We start from the raw sequence: 12,841 nt of genomic DNA, 5'->3' as shown, positions 1-12,841 counted from the left end.
ACCTAAGTTCTTAAGCAGATGCTAAGAAACAAAGAAAACCTACGGAAGGCTCTTCAACGCTGGTGAATTCACATACATAGTTAAAATTTGGAAAAGAAATTGATCAAAAGAATACATTTGCAAAGCTCTAATAAAAGGCCCATGGGTCAGAACTTAGATGAAAGCAAACTTTCAAAATAATTCTGTATAAACGTAAACAATGAGTGTATCTTTGTTTCCTAACATGAAAAATGTTGTCTATTTTGAAAACAGAGTTTTGGATTGATAACAGTATTTCCTGTTTACAAATTAGTGGAAAAACAGGGGTATGCACAGACTTTTGACAATTTACTACTTACTAAGTTTTGAAGATAAGTAATCATTTGCTGGTATGAAAATGAATGAAATCCTTTTGAACAAACATTCATAATTTTATAAGTTTAATTCAGAATACTACATACAGGATGCAGCAATGACTACCCTTAAAATATATTATTAGAATCCTTTAATAACTGGAATAAGAAAAGCATACACGTTTAAGGATCACAGGCATAAAAAAAAAAAAAATTCAATTAAATTCAATGATTAAAAATTAAGTAATGCAAAGGCTCTAAGAAAATACATCAAAGTGCATCTAGCATACTTACATATAGGTTAGTTACATGTATATACAGCCAAACCTTAATATTAGGTTACTGCATAACTTTAAAATTTAACTTCAATAACACAAATTATTTAATATTAGGGCTCTTTTAGTTGATCCCGTTTCACTACCATTTTTTAATTCTCTCTAAACTTTAATTATTAAAAAAAATTGTATGACTCATACATTCCTAAGGAAGTAGACTTGGTAAGACACGGGTGCACTGCATACCTGCCCATAAGAAGAAAAACACTTGCTTATTTAATACATACCAAAGAAACAAAATAATTATGAAGTGGATACCTTGGTTAGCAATGTTGCAGTATACAAGATCAGATAAAATCAGAAATAATAAAGATTATTGCAACAAGAGATATAACAAGAGAGGAAAATGAGAAAACAGAATTGCTGCAAAATATAAAATAAAACAAAGGAGCAAAGATAATGATGTATGAAGTAACTATCTTTTAAAATAAATACACGTTATACATCATTTGAAATGTCAGTGTATTTACTTTGAATTGTTAAAAATATTTGATATCACATAATTTTTAGATCCTTCTATGAGTTTGTGACATGGAGGTTTGCATGTATATATAAATATATATTTGAAACCTAACAATTGTAAGTTTGTTTTTCCTAAAGCAATGTTTTCTTTTAGGATATGTGCATAAATTGTGGTAAGTGTTACATGGCATGCAATGATTCTGGATATCAGGCAATTACATTTGATCCTATCACTCATCTTCCAAAAGTTACTGATAACTGCACGGGTTGTACCTTATGTCTATCAGTGTGCCCAATTATTGATTGCATCAGAATGGTTGCTCGCCAAACTACTTACGAACCAAAGAGAGGTATACCTATTAACATCTCTGTTGAAAGAACATCAAGAACCGAACCTCTTCCCGCTCAATGATATAGTAATTTTATTTATAGCAAATTTTTCAAATGCTTTCTTGAGACTTTTCTTGTATTTACGCATTTTGTAAACTAAGAAATGTAATTATAGTTTCATGCCTTTGATTAATGTAGCTTATTGTTTTCCAAGCAAGTATCTGGCTACTTATTGTTTTAAACGGCCACAGAAATTGTATTGTCTATTTTTTATAACTAAAACTGGTGCTTGCATTGTTTGCAAAAAGAAAGTTGGAGTTATACTTGGTAACATGCAAATTTAATTTTCTATTTTTAAAACTTGTTTCATTATTTTAAGCATTATCCTTTTTAGATAATATTTTTTGTCGACTAAATCAATATCCACCCACTATTTTAATGATATTTGATGGGCATGTTTGTTAAAATGAGATTTAAACTGAAAAAGTAAATATAACAGATGTAAAAAGAATAGTAGTTGAAATTAGTTTTGCGTATGCAAGCCATGTGAGATTAAGTTTAATTTTAGTCTAACATAACTTTGACAACAAAAACTTTTTGCTTCAGATTTAAAAGTATTTCATAGGCAAATTATTTCTACCAATGAAAACTTAATTAATTTTTCGATTTACTGGATAGTGGAATTTTTGGATTTACTTTCATATATCTATAAAAGGAAAACCGATATTAAAATTTTTAGATTAGATAACTCCTCTTAAATTGCAAAATTTATACAACATAAATAAAGTTTTACTAATAAGAATGAGTTAAACTTTGGTTAACAATGCATGGGCCCCACGAATGTAACAATTTCATATCATTACAATGAAATTGTATTTTTGCTTATTAAATACCTAAACATAAATTCAAGGCTAAAACCTTATTAACAAAGTTATGCCTGACAAAAAAGCAAGATCACTCTTTGCTTAACATAGTTGATACACATAAAACATGCTGTACCTCATATTATGTGGATCTACAATTAAACATGATCAATTTTAACAGTAGGTTTTAGCCCAGTTTGAAACTTTCTAGAACTTAGTTTGAAACATCTAGGCAACTGTGAACAAATTTTTATAAAATATGGAAATTTTGAGATAAGGTTTAGTTTGATAATTTTCATCATATGTTTGATTTTATAAAGTGTGAATCGAATAACTTTAAAAGTAGTCTTGAGTCATCAAAAGTTACAGTCTGTTTATTAAACAATATAAATTAATGTATTTAAAATATTTATACATAAACAAATAAAGTTCATGAATTTTTATTTTACAAATAGTCTTTGCAGTAGAAATAAGCAATTGCTTAAAATCAAATAATAGACTATATAATGTAATAACAATGGGTGTTTGTTATGTACACATTTGAAAAATTACTACAAAGTTGCTATTTCATGAATAAATGGTTTCGAATGAATACACATATCACAGTTTGATGGAAGAAGCTCTTTAGATTTTAATAAATCCTCAACATCTTGTATGCTTTTTGAAGTTGGGCATTGCCTTGCCATCCGAACAGCTTCACTCTGAAATATACAGTTAGTTAAAAACAGTTCTAAGGAATGTTGAAAGGAGTTTACCATTTAATGGTTAAGTTCCAATAAAGCCTTGCATTCCTTGTGACAGAATTGTTTGCCATTATTACTGAATATAAAAAGTTAGAAAAAGAGGAACTACTATGTAATTTAGCTTACAAGCTTAACTATTAAGAGTTTTTTTTTATTATAGAAAGAAATAACATTCATTATAAAATTATGAATTGAAAGAATTTGATAAAAGTACATTTATACACAGAGGTCAGTAAAAATAAGCATGGACCTTAGATCAGCGTAAATATTTTACGACCTAGTGGAGAATATCTGCATTCAGTTTCAGTTGTTCTTCATCTTTGGTTTACAATACAGTGGCCCCAAAAACTTAACCATTTCATAGCATCATGATGAAACAACATTTTTGCTCATTAAATATCTAAACGTAACTTAAGGTAAAAAAACTTTGACACTATTTGCTGCATTGGCGATCTTTTTTGGATCTCTGTGGACTCAACCACTTCTAGCATGCAATAATTTTCACAATCTTAGTAAAGCTTTAAATTTCAGAAATATATCAACAAAATATTAGTTAATATTATGGTTAATTTGATTTATTTTAGCATTTACAAGCAGCTTCACTATGTTTTAATTACATAAACATTCAAATTAAATCGAATTAGAAAATTAAAAGTTTATTTAAATATTTGTTATCCAAGGAGTAACCTTTTTAGGCACTTTTTTTAATATTTAAGTTAAAATCATTTTTCTGAAGATTGATTTTTCTAATTTAAAAACATAAGTGATAAATGTAAAATGTATTTCTTATAAAATTTCAGTTTTTTAAACAATATTTTGTATAAAACAAATGAAATTGGCTCAAGATACAACAATCTAACAAAAACATCCCAAAATTATTGAAAATCAAGAAAGTAAAATCTGAAAATTCCTCATATAGAGACAACCACTTCAATATGGAGAATATTTTGTATATTATTTAATAATACACAAAATCATAATTTTTGTCCATCATTAGGAGAAATTTGCAGCAGTGAGATTCCATTTTTTTTATACATAAGAATAAAAAATAAATAAATTACAGAATGATGGGAAAAGAAAAAAAGATAGCGGTAAATTTTATGATCAATGATATTTTTGTTTGAAAACAGATATATGATGTTCACAAATTAACTACATATGTTATGCTAAAGAAACATAATATCAGCAAAAACATTTAGTAAAATAAAAATATATATATAATAATAATTTACCTGTAAAAAAAGAATGACTTTCCCAGGTCGACATTCAGACAATTTTGCACAAGGGCCTTTTTCTTTCAGAAGTAATAAAATCTCCTTTAGGTCAAGGACAGAATAAAAAGCAATATTTTTTGTCATGCCTACTACTTGGATCTGTACTTCTTCTTGACCTTTAATCAAATAAAAATCATAAGGTGCGTTTAATATCAAATGATCACAAATGTAAATTCATTCTAATATCATTAATTGATTTCATAGATGCAAAAGGAATATGGCAGAACACAAATAGTACAGAATAAACTATTGAAAAATGGATGAAAGTACAGGGTTATTCATAATTCCCTCTGTTTACTACAACTGGCTTCAGTGGTACATGCTACTGCCATCTATCGGCAACTGCTTAAATTAAAACTTGAATACTTTTGCAATAATTCCACATGTTCCTTTTTGCCATATTCATCTTCGTTTTTTTACTACGCTTCAAAACCCCGGTGGGAGTTATGAATAACCCTGTATTATTATGGGCATCTTTTTGAATGTGCTTTTCTAAATTCATTCATCTTAGAAGAACCACAATATAACATATTCTGCAGATCACAACTAAAATGAAAGTATCAAAATAAAATTTATCCTAACACCCATAATGCTTCAAAATTACAATACCTTTGAACTATTATTTTTTACTTTAGATTTCTTTAAGTTCAGCATAAAAAAGTACATAGGAAATATGTAATTTGTTTAGATATGTAATTCAGATGTGTACATTATAATAGAAAATTGTATTCTTGTAAAATGCATATATATTTTACTTATTAAAATATGAAATGCAGAGATGTGTACAAAAGTATAATAGAAAATTGTACACTTTATACTTACTAAATCCCTTACAATTTCTAAACTATTAGTCATTTGTTTTTTAAGTTGAATAGAATGGCAGCAAAATCAAGTAGATAGACTTGATTTTGCCATTCAATTCAGCTTTAAAAATACACATATAACATCTCACTTGTCTACATAACAGTCTCCCCTTTTGACAACTTTTCTCCCACAGTAAATTCCAGCCAGAGGTTTCAGCTAATCTGTGAGGGGAAAGTTTCAGGGGATTATACATAGCATACTGAGACTTTTTTGTACTGTAAAACCAAGAACTGTTTACGAACTATTTTATTCCAACAGAAAAACAAATTTGACTTTGAAGTTTGTAATCGCTTTGCAGGGAGAGGATAGGATTCCTTAATGAAGAACATTCTGAGATTTGTCCATAACTAAGTGAAAAAATGGCTCAAAAAAGCATACACCAAAGCACTTAAAACATTAAACATGAATTTACCTTTAAAAATTAAAAAAGTTAGCTTACTTTTCAGTAAATTTAGTTCAAAACCATTAGCAATAATTCGTTCATCTACAATGGTTTCAGCCATATAACATTCCTTTTTAGGCAACTGAGAAATAAATGCACTTGCTTCTTCACCCAAAGAGCTGAAAATAAGAAAAAATATTAATATAATAAGATTCTTAAAACATTAGGAAACTAAAAAAAAAATATTTGAATATAGGTTTACAATCAAAATAATTTGTCGATAAGAACAACAGAAGTCTTAGAATAGTCTTTTTAACAATCTATTAGGTATAAGTTGTGTCAAAGCGTGTTTACCTTTCAGTCTAGCGTATCCAGAGCGCTTTATGCAGGAAATTATATTTTGCAGGTTAGAAATATAACATTAAGATAGATAGCAATAAGGTGAATTATATCTTTAAGAACGATTTTTGGTAAAATTATTTAGATATATACTTTTCCCCCCAAGATCTTTAAAGTAAAATAAAGACATTTAAGAGATATAATAATTATGAATAAGATGAAATTGCGATAAAAATTTACTAGGTACCTTATTTTTACCAAGTTTCAAAATTAGAAACTAAGTTTATCAATAGTTAAAGCTGCTAACTAACAAACAATGCTTTTAAAATAACACCATTTGCAGTAATAATATGGAGACAAAATTTGTCAAAGTCCTTGCAAATATTATAGTTAATATAAGCTGACATACAACAAAAAATATTGTTTATAGTTTTTCCAGGAAACAGGCGGCAACCTATCATTTTTTACTTATACATTTATATTTTGAAAAATTTTTGAGCACAACTGAACCAAATTTTTATTAATATGAACTATTATAGAGCAGCTTAAGCACAATTTAACCCTTGAACTGCCAAGTGCTCTAAATTAAAGGGGCTAGTTGAAGCAAACATTACTTGGGGCCGAATGCTTTTTGACACAATAATGATTTTGTCAGCAGTATATTAAGACATTATTAAATAGCGCACAATCCAAACACTATAACTACTTTAACCATTCCAAACATTTTGTTTTTAATATCCATTGTTTATTCACAAATGGCTAAGTTTTAAAATGGTTGTAGTCATAATCTACGCTGATGGCTTGCTCAAGACGTCAGTTACAACCAAGGCCACACCAACAACTGCAAATATGCACCCAAAGTAGGCAAAGGGTTATACACATATATATATATATATATCACAGGGAAAACTTAGTTTGATTCCTACTTACTCATTTGATATAATGCAAGGGAATTCCAATTGCTCTGGTTCAAATCGAAATGTGTTCAAAAGGCGATGATAAATTACCATTTCTTGTAAACGGAATGTGTTCAAAATGCAGAGCTTATTGTCTTGAGAAAATATCCATATTCCTGGAGCTATGCAACTTATTATATTTATATCCCCCAGATTTGAAGAACTGTAATAAAATTGAGGTATTAAAATAATCAGTAGGAAATTGTTACAAAGATTTGCCATGCATAATAATACTGTAGAAAGATGTTATTTAAATAACATTATTAAGACAATTGTTTTCTTAATTTTAAAAAAAAAGTACAATTTCTAAAAAAAAAAAAAAAAATTTTGTTTATTACAAGCCTTGATTTAACAAGATTCCAAGGTAATAACTAGTTTCTTTAATGTTAAAAAACCAATATAAAACCTTGTTATAATAAACGTAACTAGAATTTAATGAGGATTTTTTTACAAAACTTTTCAAAAATTAAATCATTGATCCTACAAAAATAATATCTTTTAAAAAAATTACATGACTGTTATCATAAAAGTACTTGATGGTTCATGGAAATTTTTTTCTTTTTGAAAAGATTCGAAAAAACCCTTTTAGTTGAATTTGTTAAAATATCAAATACTTGTAGATAAACAATAAAGCAAAACAATATAAGCTCTTCTCATATCTTACTATAATTTACAGAATTGTAATAACCAATAGATGTTGCTATACAAACCATTCAATATCTATTGATGCACATATGTCTACAAGAACTATGCATTTTTCTGCCCAAATATTTTTAAAGCACACAGTCTGATAATGATGTGAACGAAACATCAAACCATCACCAATTACATATCTGATAGCTTGTTAAGCATCTCTTAATCTCTATAAATATCAATCCTATGTATATATTTTGGCAAGAGTGCAGTCAGTTGAATAATTGCCAAAACATACTATAACAAAAGAAAAAACGTTATTTTAATTAGTGGAAAATAAAAAAGTAAGCCATTTCTAAATAATATTTTAGATAATTTTGACCAACTTATTTTCAAGGAACACCAGACATTAAAGAAAATTGTCTTAGGTTAAAAGTATTAGTTTTTCACATGTATGAATTAATTTTAATGTTATTAAATAAGACATATCAATATGTTTAACGGCTAAGAAATTCAGAATATAAGTATTACTTCCAATCTTAATTTAAAGTGATGAACACAAGTGAGCAAATAAGGGGTACAAAAAGATAAATTTAAATTATATATTTATATTTAAAGAAATTGGAATTTTAATAAGAATTTAAAAATAAATTATGAAACAATTAAATTTTCTCTTTCTCTTTTAAAATTTTTATGAATTCAATTTTTATAAAGTTTCAATATTATCTTACCTGGAACTAATGTAGTTGTGAGGTGTTCGTAAATCAAGTGAAATTATCCTCTCCATGCATTTTCTCCTCATTTTTGATTTTCTTTTTGTAGGAGTTCCTTTAATTTTATTCAGATTTTGTTTAACACAATTTCCAAGTATTTCTTTGTTTTTAATATTCCTGGAAAATAGAATATATATACTTTTACAAAATATGAGCAAAATTATTTTATTAGTTAGATTAAAAATTAAAGGTGAAAATTAAATTAGAAACACAATTACGTTTAAAAGCTTGATAGAAAAAAAGTATTGAAATCTAACAAGAAGCAAAGCACATTAAATTTCTTTAATAAATATTATAAAATTATTATTTTTTCTTCAAATAAGAATTTAATGAATAATAAGAAAGAGAAAAAAGAAGGGAGTAGGTGCAGTTTTAAATTTTTAAGCTTATGTTTTATAACAATGTACGAAAAGTGTAAGGATAATAATAATGATGAATATACACCCATTTACCACCTACTATAATTCAAGCTTCCCATTTAAAAAATATTTAAATAAAAAAAAATTATTTAGTTAAATTTATATTTAAGTTACTGCAGTGAAAGAAATACTTCTTACTTAGGATAAGTTTTATCAATCATGTTTTTATAAATAGATTTTTCTTCTATAGATAAATTACTCCATTTTTCAGTCAAAATTTGTGCAATCTGATGATTAGTCATTTCAGGATTTAGCGATGCAACTAAAACAAACAAAATGATTAAGTATGGGTTTCAATAGAAAAAACAACACAAATTAACATTTTTAAAAGGTGATTTTTGCAATAATTTTTGAAAAATGTAATAAATAAAAAAGCTTTTATTTAGAAGTGTATAAAGATATCCATAAATTTTTCCTCAGTTTTAATTTTAAAAAATAATGATAATAATAGGCAATGCATGGAAGATCATGTTAAAAAATTCAGATTTTTTCGTTTAATTTAAATAGCTTTCTTTTAAAGGTTAACAAAAAGAAAAAAATCTTTTAAAATAATTACATTGACTATAGAATTGTTAGAGTGAACATTTGCTTTTGTAGATTAGGCGAAGATTAAAATCACTAAAATTAAAAAAAAAATTATAAAAACAAATTTTTTTAGTCCTCTCTTCCAGCTTTAACATGGAAGTGAAAATATAGTTCTAATTTTTTACAATAAATTTTTTTACATTACTTTACCTAGGAAAACAATTGCTATAGGAGAGAATCAGTAACATTTCACAGAATAATCATATAATTATAAAATTATTTTCTTTATGTATGAATTTTATCTTTAAATAAGCTGATAACAGCTTTTTTATGTAAAAAAAGTATTCTTAGTTAGAAATTTTATGAGTATCTCCTTCAACCCAGAAGAATCACCAAATAATGCTTTCTTGTAAGCAAATCATGGTATACACATACAACTTAATATTCAATATATGTTATGACTGTAGCTGTTTAAACACATAAGTGTTAAGTCCAAAGAAAAATTCCACTGAAATTTTCCTGCAATAAAGTACGTTCTCTTAAAAAATGTTGAGAATTTTTTTTTTTAAATGCAAAAGAAAAAGAAAAAAAACAGCTTAAAGTGCTAAAAAATAGCCATAATTTGCACTCACAGTGATAAAACTAATGAGAATTATGCAAAAGTACTTTTTTTTTTGTAGAAATCTATTATTGTACAAATGACATTAAAAGTAAAAATAATTGGCTAACTTCAAGTAAAACATTAAAGCAAAATTTGCATCATTAAAAATACTTGCAAAACTTCTTGGCCTATAAGAGTATTTACATAATTCTTACAAATGTAATTGAAATATAAAAATGCACACACAAGGAAAAAAAAATATGAAAAAATCATTATAAGGAAGGACATGACTTACTTTCAAGTCGGTTTTTCCGACAAAAAAAATCAAATGCCGTCATTTTCCGCTGATTTGAAACTGAATTGTTCAATATTTTTGAATCTTTAGCTTTTTCTTTAAAAATTATTTCTTTATCATTAATATTTTTGGAACTATTTTCAACTATTTGTGGCATCAAAACTGCGACTGGCTGAAAAATTAATAAAGAAAAATTAACGTATGAAATAATAATTTATAATTACACAAAAAAGCAAGAGTATCTAATATATTAATTCACATAAACTGTGGAATGTACAGAGCACAATTTTTGTTATGCCGAAGCAGTACTTTATTTATGTATGTCAATAGAAAATAATTCGACTCATAAGTATTAAACTTGATTTTACAATTAAGGCCTTAGGAGTAAATTTGTTACAGCTTTGCACTAACAATATATTAGTTTTTGCACTAAAAATATTTTAACTATCAATATCGATATGTCATAATATTTCAACTTATTATTAATCATTATAAATTCATTAGAGAACAGCATTCACAGATCACAGGAAATACTATTATAGTTGTTAATTTTTTAGTGAATTTAAAAAAAAATTAAAAATCAAAATTAATGCTTTCCATATGAAAAAGTTGAATTTTTAAATATAGTTGAATTTTTAACAATTAGATTTCGAAATTTTCACTTCATATGATGAGAATCGAACATATCAACATATATGATGATAAATATATCAGAAGTCTATAAAACCATATATGTTTTCAAAGTACCATTTAAATTTTCTGTTTCAAATGAATAACTTTAATTCTTCTTGCTCCCGTGAAAATGACAGGGTGAGGTTTCGTCCTCTATTTCTCGGTCCCGTGATATAGACGGGCTGGAGTGTTCAGTAGTAACGCGCCAATAAGAATAAAACTAATTGATTTCTTTTGCCTGGAAAAATTTTTATTTCTCATTTTACGCACCAGATGGCAGTACCAGGATATTTTTAAGGTAATTGTAGATAGTTAGTTTATTTAAAACTAGATGTCAGCACTAATCAAATACGTAATACAAATACAAAAGCCCCAAAAATATGCACTTTTATGACAGTTTTCTTGAAAATTAACTGATTGTTAAGGGGTTAACTTAGACCACAGAAGTATTATTTACCTGCATATCTTGAATGGCATGTTTTCCCCGAGACCAGTTCTGCGAAGCAGTCACATTTGACGAGATTTGATTTTCAGATGTAGGCAAAGAGGAATTTTCAGAAACTGTATTCTTGCAAGGTTGTTGTTCATTAAATGATAAAATATTTTGATTTTTTTCCAAAATTAATTTGGCTGTTTGGAAATTTAAGGCATCATTAAGGTCCAAGGCACTATTATCATTGTCATTAACTGGAGCATTCACAACACAAGGTGCAAAGTGTTCAGAAGTTAAATCACCCAAATTAAATAAATTATTGAAGTCAACATTGTTAATATGGCAATTGGTATTATTTTTTTCTGGCATAGAATACTTGTTTGAATCATTGACCAATGAATGATTTTTTTCTGGCAGAGAATTGATATTTAAATCTGCCACTAGTAAATTACTTTTCGCCAGCAAAGAATTCTCATTTAAATTTGTGACAAGGAAATTACTTTTTGTACAAATAGTTTCCTCTGGAGAAGAAATAGAGTTTAATTGATTCCTTTCAGCAGTTGCAGGAGTAAAATGATGATTAGTATTGGATAACGGAATTTTGTTCAATTCGTTATCAGGTGAGTACATGTTACCAGGCATATTTGAAACTGCAGATGGTAATAGTGTTGTTGTTTTTACTTGGGCAGATGAATTTATAGACAGTTCTTTACCATTTAAAGGTAGCTGAGAAGTTGAAGACTCCTTTATTGAATTGCTATTGTTTGAAAATAAGGTGGATTCGGTATCAGGATTTCTAACTTCTGAAGAATTCGCAGTCATAAAAAATGAATCCATAGTTTTTATGTGCTGAAAAATGTCATTTGCTTTAGAGTTTGATGCTTTAAATTTTTTCGCAGATGGTTCTTGCACATTGGGTGGCTTACTCAACTTTTTTCTTTCCAGGCATTTATCTTTGTTATTTTGAAGTTTCATCATTTGAGATAGATTATTTTGGCTAGATATAATATTGATTTCAGAACGCTTTAATGGTGGTTCAAGAGTCATTACTTTTGCTTTAGTAGCAAGTTCTGATTTTTTAGCTTCTGAATCTGCCTCAACTGCATTAGGAGTATCATTTTCATAAAATGTTTCTAGAATCGCAGTCAACTGTTTAGTAACAATATCCTAATGAAACAAAAAAAAAATTTAATGAGAATAACAAAAATGTTCAAAGCTCTTTTATAAAAATAATATTATACACAGAATTTTTAAAAATAAAAATTTTAAATATTTAAAAATAAAATTTTAAAATATTTAAAAATAAAATTTTTTAAATAATAAAAAAAATTAAAAAAATGAGACAACAATATTTATGCATAAAATAAAAATATTTTGTTATCAATTTTTATAGAGACTTCAAATTAGACATAACATATTTTTATAGACTTCAAATAAGAGATAAATTTGAAATGATTTGAATAAACTTTGTAATTTGGATATCTATAACTTTTTTATGTAAAATAATTACAATTTAAAAATTAATTAGAGGTTAAGAAAATTAGTCTGCAATTACTAAATTCATAAACTATGTGTTTTATTATTAAATTTTTTTGTATAATATATATATA

General features: G+C 26.7%; 2 protein-coding genes across 2 annotated transcripts in view; one reads left to right on the top strand and one right to left on the bottom strand.

The window, feature by feature from the left end:
* Positions 1-3,029, top strand: part of LOC107456623 (dihydropyrimidine dehydrogenase su(r)) — a 31,030-nt gene extending 28,001 nt beyond the window's left edge. Inside the window, exon 19 of the mRNA XM_043044366.2 lies at positions 1,284-3,029. Within this exon, the coding sequence (XP_042900300.2) occupies positions 1,284-1,541 (258 nt within the window). The 3' untranslated portion in view covers positions 1,542-3,029. The remainder of the gene's footprint in view (positions 1-1,283) is intronic.
* Positions 2,676-12,841, bottom strand: part of LOC107456978 (PMS1 protein homolog 1) — a 19,854-nt gene continuing 9,688 nt past the window's right edge. The window contains exons 7-14 of the mRNA XM_043044365.2: positions 11,256-12,398; positions 10,127-10,298; positions 8,844-8,967; positions 8,245-8,403; positions 6,855-7,043; positions 5,643-5,764; positions 4,298-4,455; positions 2,676-3,023 (exon numbers count right to left, since the gene is read on the bottom strand). Coding sequence (XP_042900299.1) covers positions 2,874-3,023; positions 4,298-4,455; positions 5,643-5,764; positions 6,855-7,043; positions 8,245-8,403; positions 8,844-8,967; positions 10,127-10,298; positions 11,256-12,398 — 2,217 coding nt within the window. The 3' untranslated portion in view covers positions 2,676-2,873. The remainder of the gene's footprint in view (positions 3,024-4,297; positions 4,456-5,642; positions 5,765-6,854; positions 7,044-8,244; positions 8,404-8,843; positions 8,968-10,126; positions 10,299-11,255; positions 12,399-12,841) is intronic.

The sequence above is a fragment of the Parasteatoda tepidariorum genome, chromosome 5 (assembly GCF_043381705.1).
Source record: "Parasteatoda tepidariorum isolate YZ-2023 chromosome 5, CAS_Ptep_4.0, whole genome shotgun sequence".
Taxonomy (NCBI): domain Eukaryota; kingdom Metazoa; phylum Arthropoda; class Arachnida; order Araneae; family Theridiidae; genus Parasteatoda; species Parasteatoda tepidariorum.
Note: the sequence above shows the minus strand (reverse complement) of the source record. Positions and strands in the feature narration are given on the sequence as shown.